General features: G+C 40.6%; 1 protein-coding gene across 1 annotated transcript in view; it reads left to right on the top strand.

The window, feature by feature from the left end:
• LOC307033081 (protocadherin Fat 1-like) overlaps positions 1 to 23,683 on the top strand; it is a 70,566-nt gene extending 46,883 nt beyond the window's left edge. The window contains exons 12-19 of the mRNA XM_079671350.1: positions 201 to 401; positions 2,768 to 2,925; positions 9,212 to 9,638; positions 11,364 to 11,517; positions 14,384 to 14,465; positions 14,896 to 15,044; positions 15,491 to 15,768; positions 23,003 to 23,683. Coding sequence (XP_079527476.1) covers positions 201 to 401; positions 2,768 to 2,925; positions 9,212 to 9,638; positions 11,364 to 11,517; positions 14,384 to 14,465; positions 14,896 to 15,044; positions 15,491 to 15,768; positions 23,003 to 23,514 — 1,961 coding nt within the window. The 3' untranslated portion in view covers positions 23,515 to 23,683. The remainder of the gene's footprint in view (positions 1 to 200; positions 402 to 2,767; positions 2,926 to 9,211; positions 9,639 to 11,363; positions 11,518 to 14,383; positions 14,466 to 14,895; positions 15,045 to 15,490; positions 15,769 to 23,002) is intronic.

Below are 23,683 nucleotides of genomic sequence, written 5' to 3'. Positions count from 1 at the left end.
ATAAACAACCATTTGGGTAACTTTTCTTTCTGGAACAAGTTAATGAAATTATATGTTCATTGAAAAATGTAATGTAAAAAATTACGACGTTCTAAATATCGAAGCCTTTTTGGTATCCGTTCATTTGGACACAAACCATGTAATCCCTTTGAGATGTCTGTTTGATGGTGCAGTCTGTAAACCTGATCTCTCTTCTTCAGGCATCATAACGGACATGGAGGACTCTCTGGGGCTCAGCATCCTCAGAGTGAAACACAACGGGTGTTTGGGCGCCGGCTGTCCGACGAGAGGCTGCAGGAACGCCGTCCGACTGACTTCAGAGAGACTCAACCACTTCACCACCGCCAGAGCCGCTTACATCACCCCGCAGCACAGCTGGGAGAGCGTCTGCCCCTGCAACGGTACGTGTTAGCATCTACAGCACATGTGTCAAACTCAAGGCCCGGGGGCCAAATCAGGCCCTTGGTGGATTTAATTTCGGCCCGCAGGATAATTTCTAATTACTATTAGATCTGGTCCGCCGGTGTATTGCACGCACACCTTCACTCCATCCTGAGGGTCTCCTCAGCTCAGAGCCTGAGCCCAAACATTGATGACCTTGCACCCAAGATGAGATGCCAAGTATCTGAGCTAGCATCACAGAGCAGCTCACTGAGTTTAATGGATGTTTCCTTCTGCTCTTTCTCTCTCAGGACAACAGGGCATGTTTGGTTTCTCTTTGAGGGAAATAGTTTTGTTGAAGCTGTTGTTGGCCTGTGGGAAAATGTAATCATAAGAAATGACTCTGGAAAAGCTGCAGATAGAGCCATAAGAAATTAATGCAACTGATTATTTAATGTTTAATGTTGTTTTTATAGGCAATCATTTAAGCTTTGTTAGTTCCACGTTTAATATGTGCAATAAGTTCATTTCAATACGTCAATAAACCAGTCCGGCCCTCCACTAGTACCCAATTTTAAAATGTTGGCCGACTGTGTGTTTGAGTTTGACACCCCTGATCTACAGGAACTCAGACTTTATATCTCTTTGCCACACAAATGCAGTCGTCACCAAACACAGGTTAACGATTATTTGAGAAGAAATCCTTTTAGTGGGTTAAGTACATTCTTAGAATAAGTGAGAAATGGACTTAACTTCTGAAAGAATACCTACGTTGTTTATTATTTTATTGGAGTTTTTCCCTCTGACTATTGTAAAGGCCTCTTTCCTTTGTTGCATGTGTAAAAAGTTTGTTATTTTATGTTGAGCATTTTGAGCATCCGATGGTATCATCCAAACCATCGGAGGCCAAGCAACTCATTAACTGTGAGTAACACAAATATAAAAAAAAGAAAACAAGTCTATTGGCTTGATAGGAAATAAGGAAGGAGGCCACGACAGTATTTATATTGTCCAATATCACACATTTTCCAACAACACATCAGATCAGGTTGAGTGTGAATACTGGCCCTCCATTAGCTTCTCTCCAGCCGACAGAATATCCAACGTCTGCTCAGCGGCGCCTCGTCGGATCGTCCGCTCTGATTTCTGTGGGCATTCCTGACAGGATTAGTGAAGACAGCGTGAGAGTTAGAGCTACGGGCTTTCTAGGGAATAATCTCGTTATCAGCTTGTTTAGAGTCCTCGTCCCTGTGGAACATCTTCTGTTATCGCTGCTTTATTTTGACTATATCGGAAACCGATTTTGACTTATGAGAGTTTGGCAATAAAGAGAGAAGAAAACAAGAATATATTTTTTTTTTTGTTACTTTAAAGGCATGTGAAGCATCGAGGGGTAAATGGGCATCTACCAAAACACAACATGAAAAAAATATTCAACTAAACTTTAGTTGCTTATCTGTTGATCATCAACTAATGCTTAGTTACTTGTCGGTTTGAACGGTGCTTTTGAATGTCAACTGATGCACTGTTGACATGCTACTAAATGTCAACTGATGACTTATAGAGTGTTAACTATGGACTATCAAAATAAAGTGTTACCAAAGTAATCAACCACTGCAACAGGAAGTTATGAAACCCTCAAAAAGGAAGTTATTAGACCCTGTGACTACCCGATTGGCACTGCGCAAGCACGAGTTGGTCTGCCATATTGGACAGCTACGTACAGCAGCCAAAGTAGGACAGGGTTAGGGTTAGGGTTAGGGTTAGACACAGGCATTTCACAAAGAGGGAAAAAACGGGGAGATGAGTTTTGTTTTTACGTAATTTCCCGATTATTTGAGAAGAAAGCCTTTTAGCTGGTACATTCTTAGAATAAGTGAGAAATGGATTTAACTTTGTTTGACAGCTATCACACTGGAAAAATAAGAAACTGTACATGAATGCAATCATTTATGGCATTAATAATTCATATATAATTCTTAACTGTGAATGGTTTTCATTTATTTAACATTAGAAATGATTTAGTTCGGCCAAACTTTGTCTGTTGTATTTGTATAATATTTTTCATAAAAAAAGTTGATTCAAGACCAGAACTCTGTTATGAGATTGTTCTTATGACAGTTACTGCTAAATCTGAAAGGTCTGTCTCAGCTTTGGAATTTCTCTGTTAGGCCCATATACATTTGATTATTGACTTCATACATTATCATATACAAATGTGATCAAAAACCAACACACTTTTTTGAAGATATAGTTTATGCGTTAATGGCGGACCAACTTGCGGTTGCGCGGTGCAGATCGGGTGGTCACAGACCCTCCAACAGGAAGTGATTTAACCTTTTTTGGCTTTTCTTTCATCTCACTCTCAGTTATCTTTGTATTTCAGAGTCTGCGGTGAGGTTTGATGGTAAATCGTACCTGAAGTACCTCCACAGGGTGGATGAGGACGACCAGGACTTCAAACTGTCCCTGAGGTTTAAAACTTCCCAGCAGCACGGCGTCATCGTGTCCACCAACAACACCAACCACTGGGGGGCGCTACAGGTAAATACCTCCCTGAGGACTCATACAGCAATTAATGACAAATAAAAGAGCAAGGAAATTACAATTGTCTTCATTTCAAAGCAGTGTAAACATTAGCTTTACTCTCACAAAACCTGGTTTGAGAATCAGAATCAGAAACAGGTTTATTACCAGGTAGGTTGACACGTACGAGGAATTTGACTTGGTGTCGTGGTGCATACATTAAAGTAAAAAAATAAAAAAACACAGATAGCGAACTATATTAAGAAAAATATAAAAACATTACAAAAAAAATTGCAAAATTAAAAATAATACTAATTAATTAATTAATTTTATTTTCTATTTTTAGTATTTGAGTATTGCTGCTGCGCGGACTCTTAACCTATTTAAAGCTGCTGGATTACGTTTTAACAATTAGATCTGCTCTCTTTGGTATAGCATGTTCTTTTACTTTGGTTTACTGCTGTCACTACTGGTGACATTGAGCTATTCCTCAAGAGAGAAGTGATCCCTGACAGACACAAACACAAATGATGTTACGATATGTGTTATGTAATCAGATCTATGTGCATGGAAACGTAATGGATGTGGTATTATATTGGTTTTTGTATTTATATGAGGGAATATGCATATCAATACAAGTATTTAGTATTTGAGTATTGCTGCTCTGCAGAGTTTGAATCTCTTTAAAGCTGCTGGATTAATCTGCGGGAGATCTCACGGAGACACATTGATTCACAAACACTGCTGCATGTTCTTCACTCTGCAAACTCACATCATCTTACAGTCAATATTATGTTAGATTCTGTTCGCCTGCATGTTATCCCTTCTTACTATGTTGGTTTCTAAAAGCTAATGTAGACGCTCTTTAAAACAGACATTTCCAACGTGGTATCTTTCAGATGTTTAGTTTTACTCACAGTTGTTAGATGATATGCAACTCGTGTGGTTATTTAGAATAAAATACAATTTCTTCGACACATATCAAAAGAGAAAAATAAGTTCTGTTGGGTGATCATTTTAAATAATTAAACAGAGTTTTGTCGTCAATGTCTTCCACACAGGTTGCCCATATCTGTGACTTTTAACAGGCATGGCATCATGGGAGTTGTAGTTTTTTGTAGTTTTTTTTTTAGTTTTTTTTCACTCCTGTTCTACTCCCTGACGTACATTGGGAAAGAGACGTCTGTGAATCAGCGTATAACACGTTTTGAACTAATTTAACCAACCAGCATGAAGACTTTTACAGTCTTTATTTCAATCATTAGGGTCTAAAAGTATTACATCGAAGACTCTCACCGCTGATTGGCTTTCTCGAGACAATTGAGTTATAAAATTGAGTGTGAATGCACCAATAAACCTGTAGAAAAATCTGACCTTCACCCCTTCTTCTCTGGGAAACACCAGCTCTGTCCTGGGCCTTTTCATATCGTCTACTGACGGAAAAAGGCAGCGTGAATCAAGTGAGTTATCTTCTCTTAACCCTTCTTCCTGCAGATGATAACACTTTTGATACGGCTCTCCTTTATCTCTGCGTGGCAGCGGGTGTTTATCTGCGCGAAACTCCTGATTGAATATCAGACCATACTTGTATGCGGTTTTGGCGCAGTGGTTAGAGCGTTGGTCATCAGATCAAGGGGCGTTGGTGAACTCTAGTTCGAATCCCGCCTCGGCCGCCACTGCGTCAGGCCGTTGTGTCCTTGGGCAAGACACTTTATCCGTATTTGCTCCTCTGGGTAATGTCCACAGTAATGACTCTTACATGTCTAATATGTGTTATGTGTCATTGTAAAGCGCTTTGAGCACCTGTAAAAGCGCTCTAATAAAAAATGTAATGCATTATTATTATTATTATTATTATACTTGCAGACCTCAGAAATCGGGAGCATTTCAAAATGCTAAATGGGGGGTGGGGGGCGGGGTTCTAGTCTTATCGCCGGAGCTGTTAGATTAACATTAACATGCTTAATGTAGTTCTAAGTGCAGCCTGTAGCACCATCCTTGATGGAGCATATATGTGGGCAGGGAAGGAGTGAGCAGAGAGTAGAGTAGTTGTCGATACTTGTTCTTTTTTCTGTGACTGCCTCACCCTGTCAGACTTTCAGTTGCGCGCGCTACTAAAGAGACGTGTTACCATGGAAACCAAACAATGGTGTAGCTGTATTAAAGTCCGAGTGGAAACAGTCCTGAGTAAATCTGATTTTGTCAGAAATCGGGAGAAATATGACCCCGGGAGGAAACCGGGAGAGGGCAATGAAATCGGGAGTCTCCCGCGAAAATCGGGAGGGTTGACAAGTATGTATCAGACGGGAGCGTTAAACTCACATATTTAAAGTTCCTCAGCGGATTAAGCGCCGCCGATACACATCTGGTTTATTATCCCCTGTTTATTCAGCGTAATCATCTCATCAATGCCCTTTTGAAGTGAGATGATGAATATGCCTCTGCACGTGAGACACATGTTGCCCTTTCCCTGGAAAACACCCGCTGAGCAAAGAAGCTGCAGATAACCAGGTGTCATCTTTCACATGTATTGATGTGCCGAACCCTCGAGGGGACGGACGCCTCGTTGGGCGTTACAACAACACAAGGTCTTCTGCACAATATTAAACAGGCGAGTTGACAGAGAATGATTAAGTGTTGTCTTCTTTATGAGACATGAATAATCCTCTACACAGAGCAGCTCTCCTCGTGTCCCCGGGGTGATTTCCACTCGTTCTGATCCTCGGATGAATTTAAAATCAGTCTTTGGTGTCTGCTCTCTTCACTGTGAGCAGAAACGGCTTCAAAAGGGATTTAATAACACGGTTATCTGAGAAATCCCTATCCTACATTGTGTGGTGACGTCAGAGCGACTTCCTAAAAGCAATACTAATATTAATAAAGGTTTGTATTTGATAGGATGAAGCTCAGCGTGCTTTATGGCACACTACAGATAAACAGAAAAACAAGGAATTCGATTTAGGTCAAACATGTTATATTATAGTATGAGTAGTATATATGATATACTGTATATGGTACCATGGAGTATAGGGGAGTAAAATAGGCAAGAGGTAAACAAATATATTTATTTTTGTTTTAATCCAAAAATTAACAACAGCTACAACAAAGTGAATAAGTACAAAATAATAAATATAATAATATGGGAGGCTGTGGCGCAGTGGGTTGTGCGTTGGTGTTGGGATTAGGGGTCACAAGTTCAAACCCCACTGCAGTCAGCATGTCGCTGTGTCCCTGAGACACTTCACCCCAAATTGCTCCTGTGGGGATTGCCCACAGTATTGAGTATGTAGGTTGCTTTGGATAAAAGCGTCTAACAAGTGACATGTGATGTAATAAAAATACTGAACAATAATTGAATGATTTAAATAATACAATAAATGAAACAATATATTTTTTAAAGGAACATGAATTCAATCAAACACTGTATGGTGCAATTAGTAGGGACAGTCGTAAAACACGAATCACTCTCAAATTAAGAAGTTACAGACACCAAAATGTGTTCAAATATTTGTAAAAATCCATATAATTGCAGATATATCATAAAATTGTTCTTCTTAATTCTCAATGAAATTGTTTAAAAGTCGCCTGCACACGCCATTGCATGAGACCGTACTCTATTTTCTCATTTATTTGCATATAAACTCAACTGCAGAAGCTATTCCTGTGTTACCCAAATGTAAATCAGCGTGCTCAGCTGGTCTACCTGGTGCTCTCCATGCCTCACCTGAGAGAGAGCATGCACACTACATAAACATAGCATCTTATTAAAGCTCCCTGCAGGAAGCATGCTGCCTTTCAATCAGTGCTGTTGGGGGGTTGGTGATTTAATGTAGAGCTCCATTCCCAGTGGAGTTTGAGTTGAAAATGGATAGATGGAGAGATAGATGTATAGATGGAGAGAGAGATAGATAGATAGATAGATAGATAGATGGATATATGGATGGATAGATAGATAGATAGATAGATGGATAGAGAGAGAGAGAGAGATAGATAGATAGATGGATATATGGATGGATAGATAGATAGATGGATATATGGATAGATGGATATATGGATAGATAGATAGATGGATAGATGGATAGATGGATAGATGGATAGATAGATGGATGGATAGATAGATGGATAGATAGATAGATAGATGGATAGATAGAAGGATAGATAGATGGGTAGATAGATGGATCTTCTTTACATGCAGGAGACATGAAGAGATAAAAGCTGCTGCTGGCTTTCTTCTTCGTAGGATCGCTGAACGAGCAGAAATATAAAGAGACGACGGGCTGATGGAATACTGAATGAATGAGTGTTGTTCAGGGAAGCATTTAACAGAACATCATGTTTTCAAGTATCAGTGGTGAGAGTCTTCGATGTAATACTTTTAGACCCTAATGATTTAAATAAAGACTGTAAAAGTCTTGATGCTGGTTAAATTAGTTCAAAACGTGTTATACGCTGATTCACAGACGTCTCTTTCCCAATGTACGTTAGGGAGTAGAACAGGAGTGTAGTACCCTTATTTGGCCACTACTAAAAACTACAACTCCCATGATGCCATGCCTGTTAAAAGTCACAGATATGGTTCAACCTGTGTGGAAGACATTGACGAAAAACGCAGTTTCATTCTTTAAACTGATCACCCAACAGAACTTATTTTTCTCTTTTGATATGTGTCGAAGAAATTGTATTTTATTCTAAATAACCACACGAGTTGCATATCATCTAACAACTGTGAGTAAAACTAAACATCTGAAAGATACCACGTTGGAAATGTCTGTTTTAAAGAGCGTCTACATTAGCTTTTAGAAACCAACATAGTAAGAAGGGATAACATGCAGGCGAACAGAATCTAACATAATATTGACTGTAAGATGATGTGAGTTTGCAGAGTGTAGAACATGCAGCAGTGTTTGTGAATCAATGTGTCTCCGTGAGATCTCCCGCAGATTAATCCAGCTGCTTTAAAGAGATTCAAACTCTGCAGAGCAGCAATACTCAAATACTAAATACTTGTATTGATATGCATATTCCCTCATATAAATACAAAAACCAATATAATACCACATCCATTACGTTTCCATGCACATAGTACTGATTACATAACACATATCGTAACATCATTTGTGTTTTTGTCTGTCAGGGATCACTTCTCTCTTGAGGAATAGCTCAATGTCACCAGTAGTGACAGCAGTAAACCAAAGCAAAAGAGCATGCTATACCAAAGAGAGCGGATCTAATTGTTAAAACGTGTTAATCTTCTCAATGCAGGAAGTCTCCAGTTACTGCAGTGCATTATGGTTTCACTTGAACTGTTCTGAGCTTGAACCCCTCATTAAAGACGGGTAGTTGGGTAAGAATCAGAATCAGAAACAAGTTTATCGCCAAGTACGTTAACACATACGAGGAATTTGTCTTGGTGTCTCTGGTGCATATACATACATACAACGTTGGGTATGTCTTACTTGGTTACAATAAAATGAATCTACATCCAGATATTGGTACATGAAAAATGTACGATATCCAAACGTTGTTTCCAAAAAATCTGAATCTGTTCCGGGTTTTTTTCATAGATACGTGATCAATAATCAGATTTCCAAGATACAAACTGAATCTATAACCATTTTTCTTAAGCACCAAAGATATAATCTCTAACCAGATTTTTTTATATAATAACAGAATCTATCACATTTTCTTACATAAAAACTGAATCTAAAACACACCACATACTAGATATATGTATTCTCTCTCCATACTAAAGTTCACACAAACCAAAAGCTTGAAACATTTCAACAGTGACTTTATTTGAACATACAAAGGATCCTTACCGCTAAGACTTAGAAATATAAAAGCGTTTTGAACATTGATTGTCTTTCAATGTATTCCTCTTTTCACTGAGACGTATGCTGACCTGCAAACATCCCAATCAATACTTCCAGGGGAATAATTACACTCTGCAATAACTGGACAAATGCATCTATAAAACATGATGCCTGAACATAACATTATCATTTATTAGTGTGCATTAAATGCCAAGTAAATGTAAATGAAGTGAAGAGTATGCAAAAACCAAACACATGGATGTAAACGTGGAGCTTATTTTTAATGTTCCTTTGAACTTGTTTTGAGGTGTCGACATATTTTGCCATTTCATTGATTTTCTGTTGGCTTTGCTGAACTTTTTTCGACACTTTATGATCAGGTGATCGTTAAGGGTAATTGAAAATAGATTTGTTTCAAATGGCAATGAAAACTCAGTTATTCTCTAATACAGTAAACTGTTCCTAACTCTTCCTCTCTTCCTCCTCTTCAGCTGGCGGGCGGAGAGCTGCAGTTCCGCTTCAGCTGTGGGAACATCGCTGTGATACAGATCAGATCTGACCTGGTGTCAGACGGCAGGTGGCACAGCGTTCTGTTGGAGGTCAACTCCAGCGCCCTGAGGCTGACCCTGGATCAGCAGCATCCGTCCTCCCTCTCCCCGACGCAGCCCTGCAGGATGCTGAACTCCCAGGGTGCTTTGCTCTTCGCTTCCTCCACTCCAGAACACCTTGGCAACTTCAGCGGCTGCTTGGAAGGCCTGCAACTCAACGGGGAGCCAATCAGAGTGGGGGATGCGTCGGAGTGGGCGGGGCCTGGCAGCAGGAGGGTGTTCGGGTCGTACCAATGCTGCAGCCAGAGGGGGGTCTGCGACACAAACCCCTGTCAGAACCAGGGGGTCTGCGAGGAGGATTCTGGAGGAGGTGAGTGACTGAAGAGGAGACCTGAAGCTATTCAAACTTCCCCAAAAAGTATAGGTGTATAGCTTATATCCTTTATTACAAATTAAATCGAAATCTATCTTTATATACAAAAGGTGATTCACATCACAAAATACTACCCCGCTCCTAAATAACACATCACTTCGTGGTTGGAAAAAAAACCTTTAAAACCAAAGAAAAGTCAAATAACACAGGACGGAAAAAAAAGACAAGAAATGGAGAATAAAATATAAAATAAATACAAAATTGAAAACAAGAATAAAGAAAAGATTAAAATTAAATAATTGTACAAAAAATAGTAAATATTGTACACCCCAGGCCTGCTTATTATTATTATTATTATTATTATTATTATTATTATTATTATTATTATTATTATTATTATTATTATTATTATTATTATTATTATTACTCAGCCTCTCAGTCAGCCATGACAGATTAGTTTGGCCTGAAATCGTTATCACCCTCCGGCCCTTTGTGTGGCTGCCTGCTTATTGCCGTTATCTCTAACTGGCTGAATGCATCTGTCGAAACACAAAAGATAGAAATGGAAGTCCGAGGGGTTTGAAGCACAATCAGTTTCCTCTGCATTGTGTCTCACAATACAGCAGGTTTGACTTATTCTCTACTTGAAATACTGTAGCAGCTGATAAAGACTCCTGCTCAAGCTTTAAAGTTATATTATTCCCTTGCACAGGGTGGATATAAAATCAGAAATAAAGCCATAGAAGATATAGATCTCAGGGCTTCAGAGGAGCAAACAAACCCTGCTATGAAAATCTGCCTTCTGTTTCCACACACAGGGTTTATCTCAGAGTCAGTGAACCGGATTATTTATTTTTCCCCGTCAGTACAATAGGAGCTTTTTCCCTGTGACCCTGTGGACTAAAGGATACAGACTTCTCTCAGGACTTTATTCGTCAACTCGTTAAATCACATTTCATTTTATGCTTCACACACAAATTCTGGAGCGGGATGCCGAGCAACAAATAAATATTATTTACCAAAAGATCCCACCAGGTCGATGAAATGTAATGAGACAGGCGGAAAACCACAGAGGGAATTGTATTATTTGTTCCCCAGAATATAAAGTCGTTCCACTAATGAGGAACTAAGATAGTAATAGTGATGTTAAGTAGGAGGGCCGATTCACTTGATGTCCTTTATGCAATTGATTTAGCCAACTTGGTGATGTATACATTTAAAATTAAAATTAAATTGTGGCTTACTTGAACTTTAAAACTTAAAAAGAAAAATCCACCGATGTTTCTCGACACCGGGGGGGTTAAGTTGTCTTTCTTTCTGATTTATTGCTACTTCGAGTAGGATTTGTTATTTCTTTTACCCTTCAAGATGTAGGCACTTTCTTAAGGGATATTTTGGCATCAGTAATTTCCAGTCTGACAGCTTTAGTTGCTTTGCAGGTTCATATCATTAATAAAAAAAAGGAATACGAATGACTCTCCCTTTTGATCCTGGATGACTCACAGAGCATGATGTTTGCTGTTCATGTTCTGTGGAACTATTTTCCAATAACAGACATGTCGGTACACAACAACACAGTCTTTACCATCAAATATCAAAGACACTCTCATGATCTCTGGCGGTGAGGGTTGACATTTGCTTTGTTTATTTATTTGCCTTCAGGGGAAACCTGTGGCTGTAGTTTTTTAATATCTCTTTGTGTGTTTTCTGTTTTCTCTGCAGAGGCGCGCTGCAGGTGTTCAGGACTCTTCCACGGCAACCGCTGCGAACTCAACAACAACCCGTGTGTCTCCAATCCGTGTAAAGAAGGCACGCTGTGTGTGCCCAAGAGTGACGGTTACATGTGCAACTGCTCGCTGGACAACCCTGAAGCACGGTAAACACAGATTTTATTTATTCACTTTAAACATATTCTTAAAATCTTGACAAACTACATGGCAATACAGGTACATGCTATTAAAGGGATGGTCCAGTAAAGTCATTTCAAAACAACCAAATGTTCATTTTTCTGAAAGAAAGTCGAAAATGATTGACAGTAAAATCTGGAGTCCCACAGGGTTTGGTATTGGGTCCTTTCGTTTTTATTTTTTTCACTGCATTTTCTAGTTTCTTTCCTGTTGAATGTGTGTTTGTTTTCCCTCAAGAGCTGATAATGCATTATATATATTTATTTATTCTCGTTTAACCGGAGAGTTTTAGAATTAAATATTAATTGAAAGGCTGTTTTAGAAACTTTTAGATAAGATTACAATTATCTTCTTTAAAATGAAAATGCCCAACATGTTTGGAATTGTTAGGCCAGTACACCTTCATCCTTATTACGTATACAAAGGTTGTACAACTCAAACACAACCCCTTATTACATGCAACATCACTTGTACTTCATTTGCATTCCTCAAAAGCTGTGCATGGCCTTGAAATTGCATGCATATTTAATTGGGCGCACACTCGGCACTATAACACAACCTAATGTTAATCCACTCACACCACCAGCAGCTTACAAAGAGGAATAGTCACGTTCGAATGAAATTAAAGCAGCATTTGCATATTCCTGCTTTCATTACGGCCTCCTGTGGGATTGCAATGCTCCTCGTGGGGATTATAAGTGATCAGTGACACAGGTAGGGTTGTGATTAACTCAGTGCGTAACCACAGTGATTCTAATTGGATAATTATCTTCACAAGTACATGGGAGGACCATCTATTTATAATAAAGGGGTGCAGTGATGACGTACTTTTCTAGGTCGACCCAGAAGTTAGCATCTCCCTGGTTCGCTCCACAAAATAATAAAATGAACTACGGCACGGTCACATGACTTCACGTCTCCACCGCTAAGCTAAAGGCGGCTAATGTTGGGCTATAAAAGAACTACAGCACGGTCACATGACTTCACGTCACCACCGCTAAGCTAAAGGTGGCTAATGTTGGGCTATAAAAGAACTACAGCACGGTCACATGACTTCACGTCACCACCGCTAAGCTAAAGGAGGCTAATGTTGGGCTATAAAAGAACTACAGCACGGTCACATGACTTCACGTCACCACCGCTAAGCTAAAGGTGGCTAATGTTGGGCTATAAAGGAACTACAGCACGGTCACATGACTTCACGTCACGATCGCTAAGCTAAAGGCGGCTAATGTTGGGCTATAAAGGAACTACAGCACGGTCACATGACTTCACCTTACCACCGCTAAGCTAAAGGCGGCTAATGTTGGGCTATAAAGGAACTACAGCACGGTCACATGACTTCACGTCACGATCGCTAAGCTAAAGGCGGCTAATGTTGGGCTATAAAGGAACTACAGCACGGTCACATGACTTCACGTCACCACCGCTAAGCTAAAGGCGGCTAATGTTGGGCTATAAAGGAACTACAGCACGGTCACATGACTTCAATGGTTGAATTTAATACCATCCACATGAATGAGTGCAATACAAAATAAAATAAAGCACTTGACAACTTATTTAATCAAGAAACTTTCCAAAAACGAATCTCCTTGTCTAGGAAAAAGTAATACATGCTGGACTTTGCTCTGTTTGCTCTGTAACTACTGCAATGTACTATTCTGTGCACAGTGAGGGATTTGAGCACCTGGGAAATTATTTTTGAAAAGCCGAACACCCGGCAGTTTTTATATAAAACAAAAAGATAGGTTTTGTCAGAATCGAAGCAGCGGCATCTGTTAATCAGAGGTCTGCAGGTCCGTCCTCTGGGTCGTGAGTCTGGAAGTGAAGCTCTCTGCCTTATCAGTAAAATATAACCTTGATTCCCGGGACAAGGTGCACGCCTTCCTGCTGTAATTTTTTATTTAATCTTTGGGCCACAATCCATGTCCATGTTAACATGTCCTGAATAATGAGTAGCTGAAAGAGGATTTCTGCCTGAGAAAGCAAATCTGTGTCCACAGGTATCCTTAAAATGTTACATATGAAACTTTTAACTGCATCTTACTGTCAGTTATCCGTGTTTATTTGTTACATGCTAGCGCTGCAGGACTTGATTATAATATGCAATAAGCACTAACGGTAAATAATGCAATCCGATCTTACTTGGTAAAAATTCGTAAATATTAAAATGTGCTCAGTTCTGACCTTTGCTGCCTTTAATTACAACAAATTGCTTGTTGCCATTGGGATTTAGATAAAACATGATACTGTGTATTATGCAGCCCTTTTACATCCATAACAACTGTTAAATGTTAACTTTAATCAACTAACCCCTTGCCCTTATTCCTCCTAGCTTAGCACTTTCTACTTTTGTTGTTTTACTTGCTTGTAAGCGCTTTGAGCCCAGGACAAGCACTTTATAAATGTAATGTATTATTATTATTATTATTATTATTATTATTATTATTATTATTATTATTATGCTTACTAACATTATGGTCCACCTTAAGCGCTGTAGTATTCTATTTTCGAGCTCTTTGAGTCCAAGTGTTAGCTGTTGCTTGTTAGCAATAATCAGCATTATAGCCCATATGGACAGAAGTTTGATATTGGCTGATTTTGACAATATTGGAGTAGTTTTGTGGGTTATTGAGAAAGCTGAATCCATTTGTGACATTTTCAGGATCCACACTTGCAGCAAAAAGTTGCCAGATTTGTTCTCCTGGTGGTTGTTGAGGTTTTAGAGGACGAGGGATTGTTTATGATAGTCAGCAGTACATCATCAGCAAAATAACATGCATTACAGATTATCTTTAAAATATCCTAAACCTCCCATTTCCTTTTCTCCTGCAGGTGCTGTTCGCCCAATCTGTGTCCTGAAGGATATGAGTGTAAACTCACAGGTGACTCCTTCTTCTGTGAGGCGATGCGTGATGTAAGTCCAAGCATATATCATGAATTGATCTACTGTTTTTATTAGTAACAGTCTAAGGCAAGGCAAGTTTATTTAACACCCTTCAACACAAAAATGAAAGACATTAAGAAAATGGCATTTCAAAACATTCATTAAAAAGCAAAGACAATAAAATAAACATTAAAAGACAAAATACATTAATAAAAGTTACAGAGCAGTGTGAGGTAGGAATAGTTCAATTAAAAGCAGCGGCAAAAAGAAAAGTCTTCAGCCTGGATTTAAAAGTAGTCAGAGTTGCAGCGGACCTGCAGGTCTCTGGGAGTTTGTTCCAGATATTTGGGGCCTAATAACTAAAAGCTGCTTCACCATGTTTAGTGTTTTAGTACCTACAATGACACTTCCATAGGTACCGTGCGTTAGACATTATCTTTAATTGATGCTGTCCTATCAGGTGTCTCCGATGATTGGCTACATGGAGATCATGGAGATCAGTGTCAGCGTGCTGGGACTACTTCTCTTGGTTGGGATCTTCGTTTGCATCAGGAAACGTTACGTCCAGAATAAGAAGAAGACGCCCGTCTGTGTGCAGGACTCCAATGGGTAAGAGCTGATGTTTGTGTCTGAAGTGAAGTTTATAAAGTCAAACATATTCCATTAGTCGAGGTTAAAACTACAGTAGAGTCTGTTTGGATTTGGTTTAGTTGGGTTAGGTTTGAAAGATCCAAAACAACGCTTTTCCAGCAGTTTATTTCTTGATTATAAAGCCTTTGTTCATCCAATGGCAAATAGCCAAGCAGCAAGAGAAGAAAAGATGGAGGAGAATTTAATCCATCCAAAAACAGGAAATCTTAAATATTGTTACTGTGAAGTTGTAGGGGTTTTACACTACATTACCCAATGTTATGGTATTAGTCAATCCTTGTATATTTTTTAACCGTAATACATATTTTAACAGCAGAACAAACCATGAATTTACTATTTACTGCAACTAGTAGCTGGGTTTTTTGTGTATCATCTTTTAACATTTCGCATAACTCCCCCCACAGCTACTTCCACCCCACCCTGACAAAGAGCATGAAAGCGGAGAAGCGGGAGATGAACCCGATCGAGATGAGCTCATTGGTCGGTCCCAACAACGACCTCGACAACACGCCGTTCAGGTTGCAGCGCCCTGGCAGTCAGATCATCTCCTCGGGAGGGGTTTCCTGCCCAAAGATGCAGGGGCCGGTGGTGTGCAGCGTGGCCCCTAACCTCCCACCCAGACCCCCGTCCAGCTCGGATAACGACTCCATCAGGAAGAACCACTGGGACATGGACTACGAAGGTGTGTGATTTATGCATGATGAGCATTTTGAGTGTTTGTGTTTACCTTACCCTGCCCATCTTTTCCCCAATGGCCCATCTTTTTCCCAATGGCCCATCTTTTTCCCAATGGCCCATCTTTTCCCCAATGGCCCATCTTTTTCCCAATAGCCCATCTTTTCCCCAATGGCCCATCTTTTTCCCAATAGCCCATCTTTTCCCCAATGGCCCATCTTTTCCCCAATGGCCCATCTTTTTCCCAATGGCCCATCTATTCCCCAATAGCCCATCTTTTCCCCAATGGCCCATCTTTTCCCCAATGGCCCATCTTTTCCCCAATGGCCCATCTTTTTACCAATAGCCCATCTTTTCCCTAATGGCCCATCTTTTTACCAATAGCCCATCTTTTTCCCAATAGACCATCTTTTCCCCAATGGCCCATCTTTTTCCCAATAGCCCATCTTTTCCCCAATGGCCCATCTTTTTCCCAATAGCCCATCTTTTCCCCAATAGCCCATCTTTTCCCCAATGGCCCATCTTTTTCCCAATAGCCCATATTTTCCCCAATAGCCCATCTTTTCCCCAATGGCCCATCTTTTCCCCAATGGCCCATCTTTTCCCCAATGGCCCATCTTTTTACCAATAGCCCATCTTTTCCCTAATGGCCCATCTTTTTACCAATAGCCCATCTTTTTCCCAATAGACCATATTTTCCCCAATGGCCCATCTTTTTCCCAATAGCCCATCTTTTCCCCAATGGCCCATCTTTTTCCCAATAGCCCATCTTTTCCCCAATAGCCCATCTTTTCCCCAATGGCCCATCTTTTTCCCAATAGCCCATCTTTTCCCCAATAGCCCATCTTTTCCCCAATGGCCCATCTGTTTCCCAATAGCCCATCTTTTCCCCAATGGTCCATCTGTTTCCCAATAGTCCATCTTTTCCCCAATAGCCCATCTTTTCCCCAATAGCCCATCTTTTTCCCAATAGCCCATCTTTTCCCAATGGTCCATCTTTTTCCCAATGGTCCATCTTTTCCCCAATGGCCCATCTTTTTCCCAATAGCCCATCTTTTCCCCAATAGCCCATCTTTTCCCCAATAGCCCATCTTTTTCCCAACGGCCCATCTTTTCCCCAATGGCCCATCATTTTGAAACCCCCATATTCTGTTATTCTAAATCAAACTAGCTAATAAAGCATTGTAATATGGACGAATAGGTGATTGGTCAAATTTAAGATTGACTGAAGACACATAAAATAACATGGCACCTTCTCTTACTCTCTATACATCTTCTACTGAATCTCCACCTCATAGTTGTGACAGATTCCTACTCTTTAGAAATACCAGTGTATGAAATGGCTTCTTATAACTTTTACCCATCATTTGTGTGGACAAAGTAGAGCTTTACATGGTAATCTGAAGACAACTTTGTTAATGGCCCAATCTTTTGAACGCACACCGCCATTAATTACATCGCCGCGACTCATTTCCGACAACGTTTTGTCTATTAAAGTACGTGCATGGTGTCAAATCCAACGCATATAAAAAAGAACCTCAGTTTTAGGAGACAAAATGTTCTCGCATGAGGCGCTTTGTCTCACCCTCTCTTATTATCTTTATTTTGATCACCTTTTTCTTTCCTGTTGCACTCTTACTCACCCCATCTCCTTCTGCTCTTTTGTTATCCTGCTTCCTTCCGTTTTGCCCTCCTAACCTCTCTCTCTGTCTTCCTTTTGATTTTGTGTGCAGCATGTTTCTTTCATGCAACAGATCAATAAGCTATGCACCAGACAGATGAAGAGGGTTAATCTCCGTGACCTTAGTCGTTATCCGTCTCGTTGTTAAAGTGGACGTCAGCTGAATCCTCTTCACTCAGTTTTTTTTGTGCCACTTGACCGCATTGTCCATGTTCTCTGCACACAATTGGTTTTTAAAAAAAAGCTTGGCAGGATGATAGACAAAGACTTAATGATGGACCTTCTGTTGGTGATAAATCCCCATTACACTGTCAGTCACCATGAAGCCGTTTATGGACATAGAAATATTTTCAAGACGTTTTTTTAAATATAACTTTTTAAATCCTGCCTCAAGTGCTTATTTGCAGTATGTAGTAGTACATTGTGACATAGTGACATCACTATGGAACCCTCGCGCTCCTATTGGCTAACGCTCCAACATATAGTCCATACATACTGATGTACACCTGAACATCAGCAGGAGAGGACTCTTTAAAGTAGAGACACTACATACTGATATACACCTGAACATCAGCAGGAGAGGACTCTTTAAAGTAGAGACACTACATACTGATATACATCTGAACATCAGCAGGAGAGGACTCTTTAAAGTAGAGACACTACATACTGATATACACCTGAACATCAGCAGGAGAGGACTCTTTAAAGTAGAGACACTACATACTGATATACACCTGAACATCAGCAGGAGAGGACTCTTTAAAGTAGAGACACTACATACTGATATACACCTGAACATCAGCAGGAGAGGACTCTTTAAAGTAGAGACACTACATACTGATATACACCTGAACATCAGCAGGAGAGGACTCTTTAAAGTAGAGACACTACATACTGATATACACCTGAACATCAGCAGGAGAGGACTCTTTAAAGTAGAGACACTACATACTGATATACACCTGAACATCAGCAGGAGAGGACTCTTTAAAGTAGAGACACTACATACTGATATACACCTGAACATCAGCAGGAGAGGACTCTTTAAAGTAGAGACACTACATACTGATATACACCTGAACATCAGCAGGAGAGGACTCTTTAAAGTAGAGACACTACATACTGATATACACCTGAACATCAGCAGGAGAGGACTCTTTAAAGTAGAGACACTACATACTGATATACACCTGAACATCAGCAGGAGAGGACTCTTTAAGTTAGAGACACTACATACTGATATACACCTGAGCATCAGCAGGAGAGGACTCTTTAAAGTAGAGACACTACATACTGATATACACCTAAACATCAGCAGGAGAGGACTCTTTAAAGTAGAGACACTACATACTGATATACACCTGAACATCAGCAGGAGAGGACTCTTTAAAGTAGAGACACTACATACTGATATACACCTGAACATCAGCAGGAGAGGACTCTTTAAAGTAGAGACACTACATACTGATATACACCTGAACATCAGCAGGAGAGGACTCTTTAAAGTAGAGACTCTACATACTGATATACACCTGAACATCAGCAGGAAAGGACTCTTTAAAGTAGAGACACTACATACTGATATACACCTGAACATCAGCAGGAGAGGACTCTTTAAAGTAGAGACACTACATACTGATATACACCTGAACATCAGCAGGAGAGGACTCTTTAAAGTAGAGACACTACATACTGATATACACCTGAACATCAGCAGGAGAGGACTCTTTAAAGTAGAGACACTACATACTGATATACACCTGAACATCAGCAGGAGAGGACTCTTTAAAGTAGAGACACTACATACTGATATGAATATGAGCAGAATATGGTACGTTTTTTTATCTTTTAAATCTTAAAACATCTTGTCGACCTCCTCCTCTCATCTATACTTCCTTCTTGCTATCTTCCTTTGACCTCCATCTTTCTTTCAGTCTCTCCATCTTCATCTCTACTCTTAAACCACTTCTCTCCCGGATCTTTTATCTGTTTCTCTCCTCTTCGTCCATCTTAAACTCTCTTGGTTTCTCTCTTTTCCTCCATCATTTGTCTCAGCCTCACCTCTACTTAAAAACCACTCTGGTTTCTCACCTTGCAACTTTCTCTGCTAATGTTCTCTGTGTGTCTCTTTAATACTCTCTAGCTCGAGATGTTGTGCATGAAGGGAGGAATTTGAAGCTCGTCGCTGTGTTCCCTGTCAGTCAAATACCATGAGCTCAAATCAAACACCCTGGGATTTATAATCTTTTGTTGATTATAATTAGCGCTTAATTGCTATCAGCAGGGGTTAAATTGGGCCGGGGCTGTCCGGGGCTAAACATAGGACGATGCTCTGACGTCATCACCCTCGCACATTTGTCATATGTTTACAAAAAACGATATACGTTAAAACTTCTCTCGTTCTTAATATAGACTATTTAGGGTCGATATGTGTTGACTTTAAAATAGCAGGTCTCTGTGACCGGATATAGTGTGTGTGTGTGTGTGTGTGTGTGTGTGTGTGTGTGTGTGTGTGTGTGTGTGTGTGTGTGTGTGTGTGTGTGTGTGTGTGTGTGTGTGTGTGTGTGTGTGTGTGTGTGTGTGTGTGTGTGTGTGTGTGTGTGTGTGTGTGTGTGTGTGTGTGTGTGTGTGTGTGTGTGTGTGTGTGTGTGTGTGTGTGTGTGTGTGTGTGTGTGTGTGTGTGTGTGTGTGTGTGTGTGTGTGTGTGTGTGTGTGCGTGTGTGTGCTAAATGCTGAGAAATAATTAAATAGATTACAGTGAGATTTAGGGAGGCGTGTGGCGCAGTGGATAGTGCATTGATGTTGGGATCAGGGGAGCACAGGTTCAAACCCCACTGCAGTCAGCATGTCGTTGTGTCCCTGAGACACTTCACCCCAAATTGCTCCTGTGGGGATTGTCCACAGTATTGAGTATTGAGTATGGAAGTCGCTTTGGATAAAAGCATCTAACAAGTAACATGTCATGTAATTTACTCTCATACTTTTGGCCATACTCACGCAGCCCTTCAAATGAACTGAGATTACCACACAAATGTTCTTTAGCAAGTGTGCAGAGCAGTGCTGATTTAAAATATAACTTTGAAGGTTGGATATTTGTAAAAATGATATATTACTAATTTAAGATGTAATTTAATTTATTTGTAGTACTTTCTATTTTGATTTTGTAATTTGGTGGCATCAATGTGGGCATTTGATACAGATAATGGAGCAGATACTTTAGGGCCTCATATACAGTATAGCCCTTAATGTCAAATAATCAGACCCCCCTCACACCTTCAAACAGAGCCCCCCCACATATCAAATCCCCCAATGTAACCCCTGGTTATCAGTGTTGTTATCATTGTTTGTTTGCATTCAGTGAGGGCTCATTTTAAACCCTGAGGACAAATGATAACCCCCGCCTGGTCACAACCTCTTCAGAAAACCTGAATTCATGTCAATAACAGCACGTGTAATGCTAATTTAGAAAATGTAACCTGGTCCAAATGATCAAATACACAAATAACTGCGTCATGCATGCAGAAGCTTCGCTGCAAGGTCGACAACAAATCTCCAAGAAAAAACTGAGAAATAACTTTTTATCCGACACCTGCTGGCAAACCCTGCGTAGGAAGATTTAGAAAGTGTACTGGGTGTTACATTTCATTAGCTTTGGAAAGTATTTCAGGGTTAGGGACTTAGCTGTAGATTAATTTCAGGGACAAATTCAAAGTGATGAAATGTTAGGAGCGCACAGGGATGTATTAAAGAGCTTTTCATCAAGGTCGTCCTTGAAGTGTCTAAATGTTGATTTTAATTCAAGAAAAGAGGATTATTCTACTTTTACAGTCTCAGGGAATCTGCATGAGCAATTTGTCTAAAATAATAAAATAAATGTAGAGACAGCTCCTTTCCTCCTGTTCCCACGCCTTCCTTAAAAAGGATTTAATATGCAAATACTTTTAAAACCCCAGACTTGTTCAAATCCGTCCCACGCAGCCAGTGTTCCTCGTTCAGTGACAGCAGGAGTTTGATAGTCTGAGAGCTGATTCACTGTGTTGCAACTATTCAAAACTTAGTGCCAAACTTAGTTTAGCACTTCTGTTCTCCTTGTCTGGAGGTCGATGGTTTTCTGAATGTGTTTTTGGTCAGTGGTTAACACAAGCTGAAGAGATGTTAACGTTTTGTTCTACGACATATAATAATAGGTCAGTAAACACCCCACTGGTGGTCTAAATGAGACGACTTAACGTCATCAGGCCCAACATTAACCGCCTTTAGCTTAGCGGTGGTGAGGTGAAGTCATGTGACCGTGCTGTAGTTCCTTTATAGCCCAACATTAGCCTCCTTTAGCTTAGCGGTGGTGATGTGAAGTCATGTGACCGTGCTGTAGTTCCTTTATAGCCCAACATTAGCCACCTTTAGCTTAGCGGTGGTGACGTCATGTGACCGTGCTGTAGTTCCTTTATAGCCCAACATTAGCCGCCTTTAGCTTAGCGGTGGTGATGTGAAGTCATGTGACCGTGCTGTAGTTCCTTTATAGCCCAGCATTAGCCTCCTTTAGCTTAGCAGTGGTGACGTGAAGTCATGTGACCGTGCTGTAGTTCCTTTATAGCCCAACATTAGCCGCCTTTAGCTTAGCGGTGGTGATGTGAAGTCATGTGACCGTGCTGTAGTTCCTTTATAGCCCAACATTAGCCTCCTTTAGCTTAGCGGTGGTGATGTGAAGTCATGTGACCGTGCTGTAGTTCCTTTATAGCCCAACATTAGCCGCCTTTAGCTTAGCGGTGGTGATGTGAAGTCATGTGACCGTGCTGTAGTTCCTTTATAGCCCAACATTAGCCTCCTTTAGCTTAGCGGTGGTGATGTGAAGTCATGTGACCGTGCTGTAGTTCCTTTATAGCCCAACATTAGCCACCTTTAGCTTAGCGGTGGTGACGTCATGTGACCGTGCTGTAGTTCCTTTATAGCCCAACATTAGCCGCCTTTAGCTTAGCGGTGGTGATGTGAAGTCATGTGACCGTGCTGTAGTTCCTTTATAGCCCAGCATTAGCCTCCTTTAGCTTAGCGGTGGTGACGTGAAGTCATGTGACCGTGCTGTAGTTCCTTTATAGCCCAACGTTAGCCACCTTTAGCTTAGCAGTGGTGACGTGAAGTCATGTGACCGTGCTGTAGTTCCTTTATAGCCCAACGTTAGCCACCTTTAGCTTAGCGGTGGTGAAGTGAAGTCATGTGACCGTGCTGTGCCACCTTTAGAAGACATGTGATGCTAACTAAAGATTATTGAAAAGTGTAAAAAACTAATATTCATACACTTGTATCATAAATATGTGTTTTCATCAGAGCTTATTAAAGGAAAAATCCTACAGAAGTCATAAAACAAGTCATCAAAAGTAATGGAAGTCATGAAAAATGTCATGAAAAAGTCATTAAGAGTCGCAATATATTTATTCATGAAAAGTCATTCTATAAAATGTCATAGAATACAGTATGTTCTAAAAAGCACTACAGTAATAGGCTGATCTGTCAGACTTGTCTATCTAGAGATGATATTGTGATAAATCTTCCTTTCTTCTCTCAGTTTATCCTGCAGACCCGGACTACTACGGCCGCCCAGCTCCAGTTCAGGAGTTTCCTCAGTTCGACATCGTGGAGGACACGTACCCCACCCCCACCTCCACCATGGACTCTCGTCGAAACTCTCGATTCGGCGGCTTCCCGTTTCCTCTCGAACGAGGCGACCGCCGTGCCCCTCTGCCTCCGTGCTACAGCAACCAGAAGCTGGACAACTTCCTGGGTCCAGACGGGCTTCCTTTGCCCAAAACACAATGCCCAAACGAGTACACGGCCATGAGCTACTACCCAACTCAGCAGCACAAAACCCAGAGTCTGGACAACGTTTCGGGCGGATATAAAAGACTCAGCATGCGTTTGAGCGTCGCCATGCCGTCGTACGCGGAGCAAGTTAGCCCGCCGCCGCAAGCTAACACCGCGCAACCTCAAACTCGACCCGCGAGACAAAACATAAGAAGTTACGATGGCTCCAGCATGGTGGAGAGCGACTATGGTAGCTGTGAGGAAGTCATGTTTTAAAGGATATGGTGGAAGACCCCTTGTTTCTGGGGTGATTTGAGTCTTTTCACTTGAAAAAGGGAAGTTATACAGATATGTTCTGCTTCTCCACGTTAACGATACGATACGTTAAAGATCTTCTATCATTCAAAATGCCCTTTTTAATGTGTAAAATGCACTTAATAAACTT

Source organism: Notothenia rossii, assembly GCF_949606895.1.
Source record: "Notothenia rossii genome assembly, chromosome: 3".
Classification (NCBI taxonomy): Eukaryota; Metazoa; Chordata; class Actinopteri; order Perciformes; family Nototheniidae; genus Notothenia; species Notothenia rossii.
This window is presented reverse-complemented; position numbering and strand designations above follow the sequence as displayed.